This window comes from Coregonus lavaretus (genome assembly GCF_964263955.1).
Source record: "Coregonus lavaretus genome assembly, chromosome: 38".
Lineage (NCBI taxonomy): Eukaryota > Metazoa > Chordata > Actinopteri > Salmoniformes > Salmonidae > Coregonus > Coregonus lavaretus.
In genome coordinates, this window is record NC_140025.1 from 5,419,955 (window position 1) to 5,439,330 (window position 19,376).

At 42.9% G+C, this 19,376-nt stretch overlaps 1 protein-coding gene across 1 annotated transcript; it reads right to left on the reverse strand.

Moving 5' to 3' along the window:
* Positions 1–958: 958 nt before the first annotated feature.
* Positions 959–18,292, reverse strand: map3k2 (mitogen-activated protein kinase kinase kinase 2). The gene is made up of 15 exons (XM_084155493.1): positions 17,930–18,292; positions 13,686–13,763; positions 11,795–11,913; positions 11,558–11,698; positions 9,725–9,852; positions 9,324–9,406; positions 8,970–9,100; positions 8,228–8,307; positions 7,947–8,107; positions 7,574–7,786; positions 7,239–7,387; positions 7,031–7,162; positions 6,675–6,804; positions 6,198–6,375; positions 959–5,276 (listed from the first exon to the last, which is right to left on the reverse strand). The coding sequence occupies exons 2-15, from the start codon at positions 13,735–13,737 to the stop codon at positions 5,057–5,059; spliced, it is 1,917 nt and encodes a 638-aa protein (XP_084011619.1). The 5' UTR covers positions 13,738–13,763; positions 17,930–18,292; the 3' UTR covers positions 959–5,056.
* Positions 18,293–19,376: the final 1,084 nt, after the last annotated feature.

Here is a 19,376-nt window from a genome sequence, read left to right on the forward strand (position 1 = left end):
CCACATTTGAAAAATAAAACGTAAAATGTGGCTTCTTTATCAAGATGGCAGGGAGCTCGGCCCCAGTGATGTACTGGGCTGTCCGCACCACCCTCTGTAGCACCATGCGATCAAGGGCGGTGTTTTTGCCATTCCAAGCAGTGATGCTGCCAGTCAAGATGCTCTCAGTGTTACAGCTGTAGAACTTTGAGGATTTGAGTGCCCATGACAAACCTTTTCAACCTCCTGAGGGGGAAGAGGTGCTGACGCGCCTTCTTCAGGACTGTGAGCGGACCATTTTAAGTTCTAAGTGATTTGGACACCGGGGAACTTGAAGCTCTCGACCCGCACCACTGCAGTCCCGTCAATGTGGATGGGAGCGTGTTGCCCCCCACGCTGAGTTGTAGTCAACAGCATTCTCACCGTAGGCATTCCTCTTATCAGGTGGGTCAGAGCAGTGTAGGTGTGCAACTCACATAGGTCCGTCACTAATTGTGTTACACAAACTCGGTCCCCCATTTTGTTTTTTGCCCTAGCACTACACAGCGGATTCAAATAATCAAAGCTTAAATTAAGAGTTAAATTATTTGAATTAGCTGTGTAGTGCTAGGGCAAAAAACAAAACGTGCACCCAGGACCGAGTTTGGGAAACACTGCTAATAGTTCATACACGTCACATGGATCCAATAAGATCACAAGAGAACAATACATTAGGGCCTACCCTACAACATTTAAGAGTCATAATCTGCACTATAATTGAGCAAACTATCAAGTTTAACGATGGTCCATTAGTGGAAAAATGGCTGATACTTGCCTGTCAACATGCACCTCCTAAAAGGCTTACATGATGCAATCAGACCTGTAGTAGGCCTGTCTAAAAGATCACTGCCTTTACAAAATGTAAATCTACTGTGCTTACAAATCTCTCACACACAAAATAAATGTTTTTTTACCCCCCAAAAAATATTTGAAAAACAGGTGAAATAAATATATTTTATTATTTTCATTGTCATCATAATTACTAACACATCAAAGTGCCAACTGACTGACAGTCTCCCGACCCTTTTCCATCAAGATTTCTCCTCTCTTCAGCATTCATTTAAAGGAGCCAATGGGCCTTAGCCTGGTCCCAGATCTGTTCTTGTCTACTCCATTGCTGTCATTTGACCAGCCAAACATTTGGCACGACAGTGAGTGACATGGAATTGGCATGATGGCACAAACAGACTGGCACTCAGGCTAAAACCAATGGGCCTCCCGCCACCATTGTATCTCTCGCAGGATCCAACCATGCATAAAATCTCCCATTTAAAAATAAAATAAAAAATATATATAAAAAAATTATGCATACCACTGATATACAGTTCTGATATAAACAGGCTTATTGGTCACAAACCAAATAGAATTATAAACATGGCTTCTTTTACAATACACAGAAAACAAATGTGTGGGATATAAGTGTAATCTTTCTTTTAAAAAGGGTACATTTTTCAAATTTATACATTTGTACATTTTTTTTCTTCAATGATATATTTTTTTTACAGTCCGAATGCGCAAGGCATTTTGGGCACCCCAGTGTCCTTTGAGCACAAATTGCAGTACACACACAGTCGCACACACAGTCACACACACACACACACACACACAGGAGAGAAGTGCTTACAGCACCCTGGAGTGGTAGCAGTGTCTTATAAAAGCACATATTGGACCATATTGGTATAGTCTGTCTGTCGGCGGCATCTTGTTGGTTGGTTTTCAAGAAGACGCAGGGGAACATCATGCGGTGGCCTATCATACCGTATTTCAGTTCACTGCCTATTACTTTAACCGTCTTTCCCGAATCCCAAACCAACCTATCCAATCCTCTCAGATTTACACAAGTAGGGAGCAGGGGAAAGGGTTTGATTGGTTTGGGATTCAGGCCTCGTCTACCCCTCACTACCATCACTAACTAACAGTCCCTCTATGAGTGGGGAGGTGAAATTAAACCAACTGGAGGACAGCCACCCTGTTTGTGTTCAGAGTTCGAATAGACATGACTTCTCATTTCAACAGGTGAGTGTTAATCCACAATGGTGAATGAGGCCACCTGGTGGTGAGAATGAAACATTACATTCCTGACTGTAAGATCCTTGTGCAACGTAACCACACAGACATTCACATACAACACACACACAGAAGCAAAAGTATTACAATCAGTGTAAAAAAATCGGAATAGTCTCAAATGTGCAAAAAAGGTCATCGCTAACAACACAAGACAAACTATGCTCAACAGAAGAAGTCCATCGTCCAATGAGTAACCTTGAAGAAGCAAGCGGTAGAGAATGCATCATGTACCAGTTTTAAATAGTGCATATGGCGTCATTATTTCTGTTGAGAGTTGATCCCAGCGAGTCCCAGTGCCAATAGAAATGTTCAGTTGTTTAAACATTTTTTACAGGCAATGCAGGAGGGTAAGGAAGGGGTCTAACTTCTTGGGGACCAGCTTAGCTGATGATAACACGCACGGTCAACATTTAGCTTCTCAGACTAAAACAAAAGAGTCCAGAACAATGGAGTCATTGACTATTATTTTTCTTAACCAGCTCTCCTTCAGCGCGTGCGAGAGAGACGGGATTTAGTACCTTGTGGTGCTATGGTTGAGGGGAGTTAGTACCTAGGCGATGGGAGAAACGCTCTACCATGTTACAGGCTAGTTGATCAGTAGGTTTTTCGAACCCCTCACACAAAATACCTTGTGTTTCCATACCGTGAGTACCTATGGGTTAGCTTACAGGCAGTGACAACACCCCCTGGAGTCAAATAGACAGCCACTTCCATAATTAACTATCAGAACGACCATCATCATCCAAATACCTATCCTACTGCATCTAGCAAATATGGGTCAAATATATCTATGACGTATTCAATGTACCAGGCATCACAGAACAGTTAGCACTGCTATGATTTTAGATAAGTCTACTTGTTAGTAATGTTGAGGTGTGGCTGAGTACAGCACTGAAACTAGGGATGTCAAACTCTCATGCAAATCATTTTGTGTACTCGAGTACTCGCATGCAAGCGCAAAACAGGGCTGAAGGCAAAACAAGTTTGCAGTATGCTATCGATTGCTTCAATTAATGTTTTTTTAATGATATATTTTCACTGCACTTGACATACTCCAAACAATAAACACATCTTAGAGTTTGAAATGTTGTCAGTGCTTATAAATTACTAAATAGTTGCATCGGCACATTTCCAATACAAACCTTGAATCGAGCCCATCCCCAACTGAAACATACTGAAAACTGCTCTGGTATGTGTGTGTGTGTGTGTGTGTGTGCTAAAGGAGTGTTTGTGAGAAGAGCAGCGTGTGAGACATGACACAGCACATACTACTATTACATACCAGTAGTTTCTTTCCCAAGGCATTGTAGGGCAAGATGACATAATAGTACCAGATGGTGTCCAACACTGTGGAGTATAACTGAGTATTCACCAGTACTGTCGAGTATTGATAGACATAATTGCAGAGCTTTTTGCTGAGTACTGTTCAGTGCAGTAGTATCTTAGTCAAAGATGTAAACTGGCTAACGTAGAGAGTAAATTAGCGCAAAGTAGTACCTGATAATAACATACATTAGGCCTACAACAACTGAGTAACAAGCATCCTAATTGGCTAGCGGTTCCCCACTCTTCCTGTTTTAAAACACCATAATATACCTTTGACCAATCAACTAAGGCCTGGCTTTAACTAATCAACTGGCCTCATAGTATCACATAGCCAGTCACAGAGCTCAGATGTATTTCTGTTAAGAACTGAAGCTGAGACTGAGGCACCAAACCCACTATGATTCGCACCCTAGGTTTCTGCTTTGGTGTGTCTGGATTGTATCTGATCTGGGGTCAATAAGAGACATATGACCCCTGGTGAGGAGAAGGCAGAGAACAGTGCCACAACTGATCTAACACCAGTCTGATAAATAGGGAAAAAAGGCTAATCAGAGAGAGCAGACCAATTCGGCGCACCACTGGCTGAACCACACTGAAAAAAATACACTTAGATATGATCCGAACCGTAAATAGGCTGGTACCTGTTTGATGCGTACCGAAAACGTTTTGAAACTAAAGACACTGCTAAAAAGGCACCTGGCAAAGAACAAAGACTGGGAGGGGATTTGACAACAAACCCTGACAGACAGGGGACCTGACTGACACATCAGCAGACAGACAAACGGACACTCACAATAGTCACAGGACAGACTGAAGTAAAGCGAGGGATCCTAGCAACAAAAGTTGTTTTTTTCAGAGAAAATGTCTACAGTATAAGTAAGAAGAACCGTTTTGAGTTCTGGGTGTTCTACATGGACTGTGAATGTGCAAGTGAGGGGGGGGCAACGTAGGCAGCAGTGTGAGAAGAAGCGTGTGTGTGTGTGTGTGGGGGGGGGGGGGGGTAGGAGTGTTCTCCTCACCCGGTGTTCTGGTTTCGATAGCAGCGTGCTCTGGGTTTTCAGCGGTACATTCTGGGTCGAGTCAGGACCACACTAACCACCAGGGGTGCGTTCACCAGAACACAATAAGGAATCGTTTCGGCTCTAGTCCTGCCATTTCTATCTGCAACGTTTGCCTACTGAACGTGGCCCAGATTATCATGATCACCTCAAATCTCCACTAAGGTCCAGATCAGAAACACCGACATTGACTCAGTGAGCTAAGCACAGAGTGACTGAGTCCCACTCCACAATCAAAAGCAGGAGATATTCATCATAAAAACATATTTTCAAAAAATGTTATTTTTTCGTCTTGATTGGGCAACTTACCCTATTTGTGAAATTAAGGTGCAACGTTCTTTCTCTAAACGAGTTCATTCATGAATTCCTCCTTGCCAGTCTCCTAAAAACAGAGACGCAGGAGTTGTAGTCCCCACCTCTACCCACCTCTCCCTCATCCAATCACCAGATGGATACCTCCCACCATGTCGTCTCTGGTCCAATGGGGGCTTTCCGCCTGGAGCTGGGAGGGCGGAGTCAGAGGCAGGGACAGCGAATCAGCTAAGGCCATCTCTGGCAGTTCAGGGGTCCGAGGTCAGGGGGATGGGCTAGTGAACAAAGATGTGCCTCAGAAGGTCGTCGGCCGAGGGCCTCAGCTTGGTCTCCACGAAGATGCGCTTGAGGAAGTCGCGGCCGTGGTCGGAGACGTGGGCGGGCAGCGAGGGGTTGGTGGGCTGGGTGGCGATCTTAAAGATGGCTGCCATGGCCTCGAACTCGGCCCAGGGGGGCCGCTGGGTCAGCATCTCCACCACCGTGCAGCCCACACTCCTGGAGAGGAGACCACTGACATTAGCCAACATCATCATTATCAACAATTGACATGACATCCCACCAGAGGAGGCTGGTGGGAAGAGCTATAGGAGGACAGGCTCATTGTAATGGCTGGAATGGAATCTATGGAACGGTATGAAACACAAACATATGGATGCTCCGTTCCATTAATTCAATTCCAGCCCTTAAAATGAGCCCATCCTCCTATAGCTCCTCCTACCACTCATCCCATATTCCCCTCAATCAAGATCGTTATTGGTTCTCATCTCACCAAGATTTACATGACAAAAAAGGAGATACTTTTTCTCAGTGGCTGTTACACTTGTCTTCAATAGCTTCCTTTCCTGATCCCCTCTCCTTTCTGACCACAAATTTAAAGATACTTTATCGGAAATCATATGGTAGAAACCTCTTAACGGGGGAAGTGCAGTTAAAAACTAGATGTTCATGTTTTTTATGATATTTTCACACTAGGAGGTCAAAATAAGTCTGAAATTGTAAAATTATGATAAAGAGCTTTTGGTGTAAGAGCGGTTTGAAAAAAAATATCAGCCTGTTCAGGTGGGATGGAACTTTTGGCCCACATCATGACGTCACAATGTGATCTGATTATAATAGACCAATGACTGTTCATCTGGGTAAGGGGGAGGGCTCTAGACCATTTAGCCAATCAGGGCTGTGTATATAAATATCTTCAAATTTGTGTTTCCTAACGCCCACACAATCAGACAGAGCAAGGGTGAAGGAAGCTCAGGGAAATAAATGATAAGATATATATTTAAGTTATTTTCATTAAATAGTGATTTATGATTTAAAAAATTACAAAGACTGCATGGGGGCTTTAAGTCTCAGCCAGTGGTTTGAAAGAGTTGGAAACTATTTTGCTGATAAGTCTGCCTCAGTAATAATCAGTCTTACCAGATATCAGCCTTCCTGCCATAGCCCTCTCCACTGATCACCTCTGGGCTCATCCAGTAGGGAGTACCAGTCACTGACTTGATCCCTGTTCCTGACAGACAGATGGTCTGTAGCCGCCTGCTCGCCCCAAAGTCCCCCAGCTTCACGTTTCCCACAGAGTCCCGCAGGATGTTGGCCCCTGGAGAGATAGATGGAGGGAAAGAGGGAGGGACAGGGGAAGTGAAGAGAAGAGAGGAGAGGGGGGGGGTTAAGGAGGCGGTTTAGGTACATTCTCTCATAAGAAACGACATTACCCAGAAGTCACTGCTTCTGTTAAGGCAATGTTCCCTTCAATATCCATCAACATTCGGTCATAAGAACTCCATGAACCAGAACATGGCCCAGAACTCTATGAGTCATGATAATGGTCCTTCCTATTTGAATCCATCAACATTGTATTCCAATATTCCATCCATGTTTCCCTCTCTCCTTCTGTACCTTTGATGTCTCTGTGGACGATCATGTTGCTGTGTAGGTAGGACACTCCCTCCAGGATCTGACGGGTGTATCTACGCGTCACGTTTTCAGTCAAGGCCCCGTACGACTTCAGCTGGTCTTTGATGGAGCCCTTGGGACAGAGGTTGACCATATGAGCGTTAAAGCAACCTGCGGGTCCGTTCCAGGTCATCTTTACTGCAGTAGCGTCGTGCTGATCATCTGTGAAACTTGACTGCAACAAATACATCCTGGAACGCAGCCTACATCGCCACACTGGTGGACGGAGACAGGTTTGAGTTGGTCTAAGTCCAGTTATTCAAACGTATACACAGACACAAAAAACACTACACACTTACCCCTGGCATGTACTCCATAAAGATGGACAGTGTTCTCTCGTTGGAGTCTCGTAGACAGCCGTAGTACTGGACGATCCGTTCATGGCACAAGTTCTTCAGTAACTGGATCTCACACTCCAGGGCACTTACCTCCTGCAGATAGACAATACTTATTGAGTACACAGTGTAGACACTCTCAACACACAAACACCATTTCTGTTCCACTCACCTTGCTGGTCTCGGGACTCTCTGGGTCAAACTGGACCTGTTTAACAGCCAGCTCTCTGCCAGTGTCTGCATCGTAGCAGAGGAAGACCCGGCCAAACGCACCCTGACCCAGCAGCTTCCCTATCCGCCAGTTAGTAGGGGCACGTGGAGCTGAACAGACATGGGGGGGAAAACAATCATGTCATTTGTGTGCGCTTTTAAGAAATACGTTTGTTGCAAAGTGCTTAGCAGATACCCGGCCAGACCAGCTATCCTTCCACCCTTCCATCCCCACATAAGTATCCTTCTCTCCATTCTCCATCTCTCCTTTCCCTCCCTCCATCCAGCTCTACTCACAGCGGCTGGGTGGGCTGATGTCCATAACGGAGAGGGTGGGGTTGGGCTCGATGTCGCTGCCCCTGCGCCGGCGACCCCCGGGCTCCTCCAGGTCTGGGGTGAAGATGCTGCTGCCACTGCTGGTGCTGGGAGACTGCTCTGTGGGGCTGAAACTGACCGGGGAATGGAAACCGTGGACCTGGGTCCGCCGCGCTCGAGGGAACGTCTTACGCCCTGCAGGGGAGGATGGGGAGAGGGAGAGAGAGAATGAAGGAAAACAATACATCTCTGTGATGCTCTAAAATAAAGAATCGGACTTGGGACACCCGGATTTAAGGTTTAATTGAATATGGCCTGTGTTTTAGTGAGGGTCTGTTCTTGTTTGTTCGCTCACCATCACTGTAGTCCTGAAGGCCAAAGGAAATGTGGTATCGCCGTGGGTAAGTCCCCCCTTTCCCCGACTTCTCAAACACTGGAATATCGTACTCTGGGTAGACTTGGTGGTTGTCTGGGTAGCTCTGTGCTCGGGGCATACGTGACTTAGGATAGTTATCACTGCAAGGAAATATAGGAGGAGTACATGCTTACATTTCAGAAGATATGAAGTGTTGAAAATTACCGCAATGCATGCTGGCTAGGTGTTGTATGGTTCTTGGCTGGATGTTCAGGACTCACCTGTCCAGTGGGCTGTCCAGTGAGGGACAACTCCCCGATGCAGAGTTCTCTGGACTGCTCATCGACAGAGGGTCCAGCATCTAGAAAGGAGAGATTGAGTTTGTGACTCTGCTGTCATTTGTCATACTCTGAACATGTTAATAACAGTTCATAATATGTTTCTTAACAGTGGTAATGAAGGACAGTTAAGAGTAGGCAAGAGTGTTGGGACTAGGCCTTAGTATGACTGTTCCTGATCTGGGCCCCTGTCTCCATCTATCCCTAGTCTCTAAGGTGAGGTTACTGAGGTGTGGTTAGGTCATAGAGATCGATAGAAGACTCCTCTTTGTATCTGTGCCATTATGGTGACTGACAGCACAGTCAGCGCCATTGAGGCCATCTCCATTTTAAAGTAGTCAATTTTCTTCATCTTTTGTGTATAAATAAAGCGTAAAGCTAATATTTGTGATTTACCGCCACCTGCAGTGCTGGAGTCCTGGACAAAATCGTGTGCATCATTCATTTATTGTGGACACTACATAGCGGTGACATAGCTTAAAAGCTATTTACCAAACTATAGGCAACCCAATTTGAAGAAGACAATGCTCTGATTATTGGCTGATCCCTCCCAACCCATAGGAATCCCCACCCAGTTGACTACTTTAAAATGGTGGAAGCCCTAAATGGCTATATCCATGCTATAACGGGTTAGCCTATATCTATCCATCTAGAGTCCTCTATCCATCTCTATAGGTGAGGTTACCTGGTCCATGCTTTCTGGAATGAACTCTCCCTCGCTGTTAATGCTGGTGAAGGAGCCATTTCTGGCCACCTGCTGGAGGGCATCAGGAATGTAGCCTGGAGGGGGGGAGCTGCGGTCACCGGAGTGGGACCCTGGATGAAAGAGAATGACATACATTTCTAGCTGAAGACTTACTACTAGACCGGTGGTGAAAGACAAGGTGTTTTGGCTGTTTCCAATGCCATGAAGCAAATGGATTTTGAGAAATTGAAAGAAATGGAAAGTATTTACTAGAAGGACAACAATTTCACAGATTAATTCATTACACACACAGATATAGTAGTCATTGGAAACACCACAGAGTAGATGACCCACCTATCAAAGCCAGCATGCTTTTATGGTCTGTGGCCCTGAAGCGTGTGTTGTCCAGGTCTTCGTGTGGGGGCAGCAGGTCCATGCTCTGAGAGGAGAAATTAAACACCATCAACATCATCCATCCATATCAAAACAGCTTTACTCTACAGCCGTTTCTTTTACAGAATAAACCATTGTCAGCTCAAACAAAGGTCTCAAGATGATTCATTAAAGTAAATACTCAAGAAAGAAAGTGTATGTGCTGAGCATAGTGAGCTGTTGATGGAAGTAGTAGAAGTACTGATCTAGGATCTGTACAGACAATCGTCTTCATTATTACCTAAAAGGCTCAACTAAAAGGCTAAACTGATCCTCGATCAGCACTCCTACTCAGTGATGCTTTGTGAATATGGGCTGTGAACTGCCTGGTCCTAACCTGAGAGGAGGCCTGGAGCACCAGGAGGATCTTCAGGCTCTTCATGTGGACGCTGCGATCCAGCAGCTCCACGGCCTTGTCCAGGTCATCCTGAGTGGTCAGAGGAATCACCAGCTGGGAGGGAGGAGGGGAGAGAACCACAGAGAGGGAAACGGACAGATCAGATTAGAAAAAGAGGAAGAAATGAGAGGGAAACGGCAGCAAGAGAAGGAAGTGAAATAGAAAAGAAATATATTGGTAGTTTCTCACAGAACAATTCATTCTCTCGCTCACACATTTTGGTGATTGGCTTTTGGTGCTTATTTGACTGCCAGAGACCAACACTGTGACTGAGGGCTGGGCTATATGGCCCAAATATCATATCACAGTATTTACAACATATTGGACGGTATGACGGTATTTTATGTTAGGAATAATAAAAGTTCTAAATTTGCTTTATGAGTAGTGCATGACCCTAGAGTGGCAACACATACATTCTACGTGATTTCAATGGGTCTTTCTCCATTCTGATTGTTTTATACTGTTCAATTCAACCAAAAATTATTTTCAGCATTTTCATCAATTTCTGCATTTCCTGCACTCATTTGAGATCTCCACACTGCCACGAAGGGCTGCACGATATGGGCGAACAATCTTTCATTTTAACCAAATGTTGCAACTGTGATTTGATTTGCAATTTAAAGCCAAACACTTGGGTGAACTGTTGGAATCATGGAAATAGAATGATCATTCTAATTCTATAGTTAGAATATAATAGTGGGCACTTTGAATACGGTGTTGTTTGACATGACAACGGATAAAAATACCAAGGAGGAGTTATTATTGTGACAGGGTAGGAACCAAAGTGTTGATAAGTGTTTTCTAGGGGACCCTATAATCTTTGGCTACATTGAATATTCTCTCTTAGCTACCACATGTAGCTAACATTCATGCTTCAGGTATTCCTCTTTATTTAGAAGATACTGTTGCACAAACATGCTGATTTAGGTCTACACCATCACTGGTATTATCAGGCTGTATAGCTAGCTACGTTTGCTCTGACTCAGTACATTTATTAGCTAGCTAGCCAGCTAATTAGCAATTAGCGGCTAACAAGATTTAGGCCCAACTTGCTAAGAAAAGACAAACTACCTGTTTGTAGATGTAAGAAACACAAACTAATAGTGTAATTATATAAAACGCTTGTGGATTTATATTAAGAAGCAAAGTGAAAACAGCATCGTTGTCATCAACATCATTGTAGCATGTGCTGCATTGACCATGCAGACTGAACGCAAGTGTCTCGTGGTCGAGGAACAACAAATGCGCTCCTTGAGTGACAGGGCTAGGTCTGTGTGGAAAGCGGCATGGAGAGAGAGAGCGGAGAGAGATGACTCAAGTAGCGAAGTAAACTATAAAAATGGACGTTACCCACGTCATATCACATGTAACAAACCAAACATTAAAATACTGTTATAGAAGGTAAAGTTAAAACCCAAACTGGTCTGTGCATCAATACCGGTATATCATGGGGCGGCAGGTAGCTTAGTGGTGAAGAGCGTTGTGCCAGTAACCGAAAGGTCGCTGCGGCAGGTAGCTTAGTGGTGAAGAGCGTTGTGCCAGTAACCGAAAGGTCGCTGGTTCTAATCCCCGAGCCGACTAGGTGAAAAATCTGTCGCTGTGCCCTTGAGCAAGGCACTTAACCCTAATTGCTCATGTAAGTCGCTCTGGATAAGAGCGTCTGCTAAATGACTAAAAATGTAAAAATGTAATATCGTAAAATACGGTATACCGCCCAGCCCCACTGTGACTTGGTGATGATGTTATCTGTGATAAGTACCTCATTGTTGGTGTAATGCAGGTCCATGGCCTGACCGAAAGCCACTTTGGCTTTGTTCCCCAGGTCATCCAGCCTGACTGGGCGAAAGAACTGCAAGATCCTCTTCTCCCCTTTGAACTCAAACTTCACTCGTACATCGTTCTGTACACACACACACACGAGAGGAAAAGTGATGAGGAAGAGAAATGCCATTTATTGTATTGAGACTATTCTCTGATGAGAGGCAAGTGGACAGACCTGATTTTTGGGTGAAGAGGCCTTGGGTTTGCCCAGGTCAGATAGGGTCATGGCAGGGCGGCTGGAGCGGTGCAGTTCGGCCAGGTCCTGCATTATAGAGTTCAGTGCCTCCTGTTCATCTGTTTGGGGCAGATAGAAAGCTTAGAACAGAAAACACAGAATAGAAGCCATAGAAAATTCTCTGTTGTTCTATGTTCCATTCTTAGCCATAGAACAGAGAGTATTGCAAAGCATTCCCAGGGCACCTTAGATGATAAGATATGGCCAGAAGCCATCCTAATGTCATGACAGGTCAGATGTACAGTTGAAGTCGAAAGTTTACATACACCTTAGCCAAATACATTAAAACTCAGTTTTTCACAATTCCTGACATTTAATCCTAGTAAAGATTCCCTGTCTTAGGTCAGTTAGGATCACCATTTTATTTTAAGAATGTGAAATGTCAGAATAATAGTAGAGAGAATTATCTATTTCAGCTTGTATTTATTTCATCACATTCCCAGTGGGTCAGAAGTTTACATACACTCAATTATTACTTGGGTCAAACGTTTTGGGTAGCCTTCCACAAGCTTTCCACAATAAGTTGGGTGAATTTTTGCCCATTCCTCCTGACAGAGCTGGTGTAACTGAGTCAGGTTTGTAGGCCTCCTTGCTCGCACACGCTTTTTCAGTTCTGCCCACATATTTTCTATAGGATTGAGGTCAGGGCTTTGTGGTGGCCACTCCAATACCATGACTTTGTTGTCCTTAAACCATTTTGCCACAACTTTGGAAGTATGCATGGGGTCATTGTCCATTTGGAAGAACCATTTGCGACCAAGTTTTAACTTCCTGACTAATGTCTTGAGATGTTGCTTCAATATATCCACATAATTTTCCTTCCTCATGATGCCATCTATTTTGTGAAGTGCACCAGTCCCTCCTGCAGCAAAACACCCCCACAGCATGATGCTGCCACCCCCGTGCTTCACGGTTGGGATGGTGTTCTTCGGCATGCAAGACCCCCCTTTTTCCTCCAAACATAACGATGGTCATTATGGCCAAACAGTTCTATTTTTTGTTTCATCAGACCAGAGGACATTTCTCCAAAAAGTACAATCTTTGTCCCCATGTGCAGTTGTAAACCATAGTCTATGGTGGTTTTGGAGCAGTGGCTTCTTCCTTGCTGAGCGGCCTTTCAGGTTATGTCGATATAGGACTTGTTACTGTGGATATAGATACTTTTGTACCCGTTTCCTCCAGCATCTTCACAAGGTCCTTTGCTGTTGTTCTGGGATTGATTTGCACTTTTCACACCAAATTACGTTAATCTCAAGGAGACAGAACGCGTCTCCTTCCTAAGCGGTATGACGGCTGCGTGGTCCCATGGTGTTTATACTTGCGTAGTATTGTTTGTACAGATGAACGTGGTACCTTCAGGAGTTCGGAAATTGCTCCCAAGGAGCTGATTTATTTAGATTTTCCCATGATGTCAAGCAAAGAGGCACTGAGTTTGAAGGTAGGCCTTGAAATACATCCACAGGTACACCTCCAATTGACTCAAATGATGTCAATTAGCCTATCAGAAGCTTCTAAAGCCATGACATCATTTTCTGGAATTTTCCAAGCTGTTTAAAGGCACAGTCAACTTAGTGTATGTAAACTTCTGACCCACTGGAATTGTTATACAGTGAATTATAAGTGAAATAATCTGTCTGTAAACAATTGTTGGAAAAATTACTTGTGTCATGCACAAAGTAGATGTCCTAACCGACTTAACAATACATTTGTGGAGTGGTTGAAAAACGAGTTTTAATGACTCCAACCTAAGTGTATGTAAACTTCCGACTTCAACTGTATTACAACTGCTTCTATGTGTTGGGAGAAAGTGTGTGGGAGGATGTACACATACTCATCTTGACACGTTGATTCACCCAGGAGTCCAGGATAGAGGATTCTCCCATCAAAGGGTTCCTTTCTCCTGTAAAATCTGAGTATTGCACACAACAAAATTAGTCACTCACTAAGCAAACTAATTCAAACAAGAATCAGACTGCATTACAAGCTAAATGTTGTTTACATTGGGTCGTGCCATTTGATTTCATTCACTTTTTGACCGCACCCTTTTTAATTTGAATGAAACTTTCTATACATATTTGCCCATGGTAGAAGTGGTCAGAAAGTAGGTCAGAAAGTAACTTTTTGGACCTGAATGCCGAAACATTTAGAAGATAGAGGTGCTTAAAGATGACCCATTTTGCATACCCCCACCCTACCATGAGACATCCATGTCTTCATCACTGGAAAATATAAAACGGTTCAGTTTGAAATAATTCTAAAGCTTCTGAACAGGGTTGTCAAACTATTTGGATAAAAAGTATGTACTTTAACGTCAATTATCTAAAAACGCGTAAACTCCGATTTTTTTCATTTTCACATGTTGTATTTTAGACCCTATTTAACATAATCTGAGATGTTTGTGTTGTGCCCGCCATCGGCTGAGACTAAGCATGCTCTTGAATACAGGGTGGGTGTGATAAATGCACAAAATTGGGAATAACATTTTAATTTCAACTTTCAAATGGTAGCACAAATATGGTTGGAGGTCCACACATCAAAGAATGTTGACTTGAATGGGAATATTATTTGTTTTAAATTATACTGTCAGTCCTCCATAGAAATATAGATAATAGAACCGACATTCCCATTTAAGTTGACATTCGATGGTGGGTGGACAAGCTGCCATCTTTGTGGTAGTAATTGGAAGTTAAAATGTAATTTCAATTTAAATATCAATGATGCACCAGTTAAATTGCAGTGGTCTGAAGGGGTAAGTCCATTCTATGAATTATATATCTATGATTGACATAACACCCATCCTGTATTCAAGAGTATGCTGTGTAACAACCGACGGTGGGCACAACACAAAAACCTCATATAAAATAGGGTCTACGCTACAACATATGCGAAAATGAAAAAAAAAACTGACTTAACTCGTTTTTTGATCATTTATGTTAAAGGTTAAAAAATCCAAACACGTTTATCAAGAAATTTCAAAATACTTAACAAAAATCAATTTTTATTCGTCACATGCGCTGAATACAACAGGTGTAGACCTTACCGTGAAATGCTTACTTACAAGCCCTTAACCAACAATGCAGTTCAAGAAATAGAGTTAAGAAAATATTTACTAAATAAACTAAAGTAACAAATAAAATACAAAAGTAACAATAAAATAACGAGGCTATATACAGGGGGTACCGGTACCGAGTTAATGTGCGGGGGTACAGGTTAGTCGACATGCAACAATTTCAACGATTTTACTGAGTTACAGTTCATATGAGGAAATTAGTCAATTGAAATATACTGAACAAAAATATAAACAACATGTAAAGTGTTGGTTCCATGTTTCATGAGCTGAAATAAAAGATCCCAGAAATGTTCCATACGCAAAAAAGCTTATTTCGCTCAAATTTGTGCACAAATGTGTTTATATCCTTGTTAGTGAGCATTTCTCCTTTGCCAAGATAACAGGTGTGGCATATCAAGAAGCTGATTAAACAGCATGATCATTACACAGGTGCACCTTGTGCTGGGGACAATAAAAGGCCACTCTAAAATGGAATGTCCACCAGAGCTGTTAACAGAGAATGTAATGTTCATTTCTCTACCAACGTCGTTTTAGAGAATTTGGCAGTATGTCCAACCGGCCCCGAATTAGTTTTAGAGAATTTGGCAGTACGTCCAACCGACCTCAACTGCAGACCACGTGTAACCACGCCAGCCCAGGACCTCCACATCCAGCTTCTTCAACTGTGGGATCGTCTGAGATAAGCCATTCAGACCAGCTGATGAAACTGAGGAATATTTCTGTCTTTAATAAAGCCCTTTTGTGGGGAAAAACTCATTCCGATTGGCTGGGCCTGGCTTCACAGTGGGTGGGCCTGGCTCCTAAGTGGGTGGACCTATGCTCGTTGAAATTGTTGCGTTTATATTTTTGTGCAGTATAAATTCATTAGGCCCTAATCTATGGTTTTCACATGACTGGGAATACAGATATGCATCTGTCGGTGACAGACAACCCCCCCCCCCCCCCCACAATGGGCCTCAGGATCTCGTCTAGGTATTTTTGTGCATTCAAATTGCCAATCGATCAAATGCAATTGTGTTCGTTGTCCATAACTTATGTCTGCCCATACCATAACCCCACAATGTGGCACTCTGTTCACAATGTTGACATCAGCAAACCGCTTGCCCACACAACGCCATACAAATGGTCTGAGGTTGTGAGGCCGGTTGGACATACTCCCAAATTCTCTCAATCGATGTTGGAGGCGGCTTATGGTAGAGAAATTAACATTACATTCTCTGCCAACAGCTCTGGTGGACATTCCTGCAGTCAGCATGCCAATTGCACGCTCCCTCAAAACTTGAGACATCTATGGCATTGTGTTGTGTGATAGACATTTTAGAGTGGCCTTTTATTGTCCCCAGCACAAGTTACACCTGTGTAATAATCATGCTGTTTAAATCAGCTTTTTGATGTGCAACACCTGTCTGGTGGATGGATTATCTTAGCAATGGAGAAATGCTCACTAACAGGGATGGAAACACATTTGTGCACAACATTTGAGAGAAATAAGCTTTTTGTCTGTATGGACAGTTTCTGGGATCTTTTATTTCAGCTCATGAAACATGGGACCAACACTTTACATGTTGCGTTTATATTTTGGTTCAGTGTAGTTTGACAATCCTGTTTGTAAGCTTTTAAATTATATCAAACTCAACCGTTTATCTTTTACATTGATGAAGACATGGCTGTGGTAGGGTGTTGTCACGAAACATGGTGATGCCTTCAATTGTATAGGCAATGCCACACACATTTATATATAAAAAACTAAACGTCCCTTGTCTGTCGCGAATGTTGAATACAATTATATTTGAACTTACTCTGCCGATTGTCAAGTGGTGTTGGTCCTTCAGCTGGTCGAAATTTGAGACAATATCTACAGGAAAGTATTATTAAACAAAACGCGGGTCTATGTGTGTGGCAAGACGGAAGTACATGCACACAATGCATGCATTCTAACACTTTACATGTGGCAGGTTATAGAAATTTCAACTTCAGTAAGTTTGGTAAACAATACTTTCCTGTGGTTATTTTAAGTAAAATTTCGACCAGCTGAAGGACCAACCGCAGAGACAACCGGTAGAGTAAGTTCAAATGTAATTTTATTCAACATTCTGGCTTGTAAGGAAAATGTCCACAATTTTATAGTACTTTGTTTCAGACTATACCAACAATTAGTATCAATGTCTGATTTATTAGACAATGTAGGGTGAGACTCAGATTTTTCACATTAAAATGTCAAACAAAAAACTATAATTGCAAAGCTAAACAAACCATATAACTTTATGCACAATGACAACTTTTAATGTTCAGTGGAAGTTGTTAAAAGTAGCTAGTCCTTTCTGAGTCTGACAAATGTCCGTTACTGTGTAATTGCCCGTATGCAGAATTGGTCAAATTTGAGCACCCCTTTACCTACTAAATGTTTTGGCACTCTGACCACCTCTACTATATGGGCAAATATAGAAAGTGTCATTCAAACCAAATGGGGTGCGGTCAAAAAGTGATTGAAAACTAATGGAACGAACCCATGAGGCTGTCGTTCAAGCTAGTTAGTAATGCAAGCTTATCTAGCTAATTAAGCTATAACATTCGAATCTATGCCTATGGTCATTAGCTAGCTAAACACCGCGATCCAAATCAACATGACACCCTACTACGCTAGCTTGCACAGCTAACGAGCTAAATAGTCGGTTCATGACAGAAGTTGACAGCTAGCTAACGTTAACGTGTTAGTTAGTTGGTTAACGACGTAGACATGTATCTGAGCTAGCAAACTCATTATTTGATAACAATCGACAATTTGCAAACAACGACAGCTAACTAGGATGACTAACGTTAGATTACATCGCCTGACAGGGAAGTTGTCGAGCTAGCTAGTTAACGTTAGCTAGCTAATGTTTTCCTCGATTAACTTGTTTGCTACCGGTAGCTAGCTAGCTACGTGACGTGAGCCACACATCGTGCAAATCAATTCAAGTACTTTCTGTAAATTGTAACGGTTTACTAAAATCTTTCTAATTTACCTGGGTGGATTCTGTATCTTCACTTCCTCATCCACAGGGCCAGCGACAAGAGCCCCGGCCCCGCGGATAGCGGTCTTTGAGAAAGCAGAAGTTTAGAGTCCGCTTCGAACTTTACTTGAGTCCAAGGCCCGGAGTTTCAGGCCAAGATATCACAAACGCTTGTGTTGTGCAATATGTTCTTCGACGTGAAAACTGATAATGCCGATGTAAACGAATTAAAACAAGCGTTTGAATATACATCCGTTGACGAAAACTTCATCCACACTTCTGTTTGACTTATAAAGCTAGCTACATGAAAACGGTTCTACCAACACAGCTCAGCTGCAATCTTCCCCCAATAATAACAGCAAGCCGAGTTGGAAGAGTCCAACCACAACACAAGTTTGTTGATGTCAGAGAAATGTGTGTGTGCTTCTGGTTTCGTCATCAAAATATGTGGTCGTTCGATTTGGCTGTCAGATTAATAACGCAGACAGAAGGGGTGACCTATTAAAATAGAGTTATAAATATATTTGTTAATAACTTGCACTCCTAGTCCTGCACTTCATAGTTAAAATGTTCATACAATAATTATAGCAATCTCACATTATTCCGTTTTGAATAATGTGCATTGCTATGCACCTCCAATTTCAATCTCCCAAGGTTTTTGCAATTTAACCCTGGCATTCACACTTAGGCAATACAATTTAGGTACAGTACATTAAATAATGTGACGTGTATGATGTTGTGCATGAAATGTGTGTAATTATTTTTACTCCAACATTTCAAATTCCAGGGTGCTTCTTCAGTGCCACCAGGTCTCCTGCTGGCGAAAAGTTAGTGATGCAATGGCCAAAGCACAAAATTAAAAGGACTCTTATTTATAAAAACAAACTATTCACTTTCTGTGGAAACATAGGCAGGACTACTCCTGTGGGAGAGGTATGGGGGATGATTAAGAGGATGAATGGGGTCAGATGAGATCGGGATCTCCCTGTGCTGAAAATTGGGAAAAACTGTTGCAATGAGAGACATGGAGAAGGCAGAGATGTTAACTCAGGCATTTGTGAAGGTGCACAGCTCAAATAGTCTAACGGAAGAGGGACGGTGTGGGAAAGAGAGGGTCAGAGGAGAGTATCCAGGGATCCTGGATCAGTGAGAGGTGGTGGAGGATGCATTGAATGCCCCTTTTAAGTTGGATGAGATGAAGAGAGCAATAGCTAAAGCTGGGGTAACATCTGGGAAGGATGAGATGTGTTACATCATGATGGCTCATCTCAGTGACACTACAATGGGAAAAGTATTGGGCCTTTACAATAAGGTGTGGCAGGATGGAATACAGAAACCAGGGAAAGACCCTACTAATCCATCAAGTTATAGCCTAATGTCATCAGATCAAAGTGGGTTCAGGAAAGGCAGGGGAACGATGGATCCTGTACTAGGTCTAGTCAGTCATATGGAAGGCACA

What these genes read in the sequence shown, in the direction of transcription:
- map3k2 (XM_084155493.1), bottom strand. Translation starts at nt 13,737, where the DNA reads ATGGGAGAATCCTCTATCCTGGACTCCTGGGTGAATCAACGTGTCAAG. An exon ending in TGCATTACACCAACAATGAG is followed by an intron (nt 9,853 to 11,557) that starts GTACTTATCACA and finishes CCTCCCTCCCAG; the next exon opens with CTGGTGATTCCTCTGACCAC. An exon ending in AAGCATGCTGGCTTTGATAG is followed by an intron (nt 9,101 to 9,323) that starts GTGGGTCATCTA and finishes TCTTTCATCCAG; the next exon opens with GGTCCCACTCCGGTGACCGC.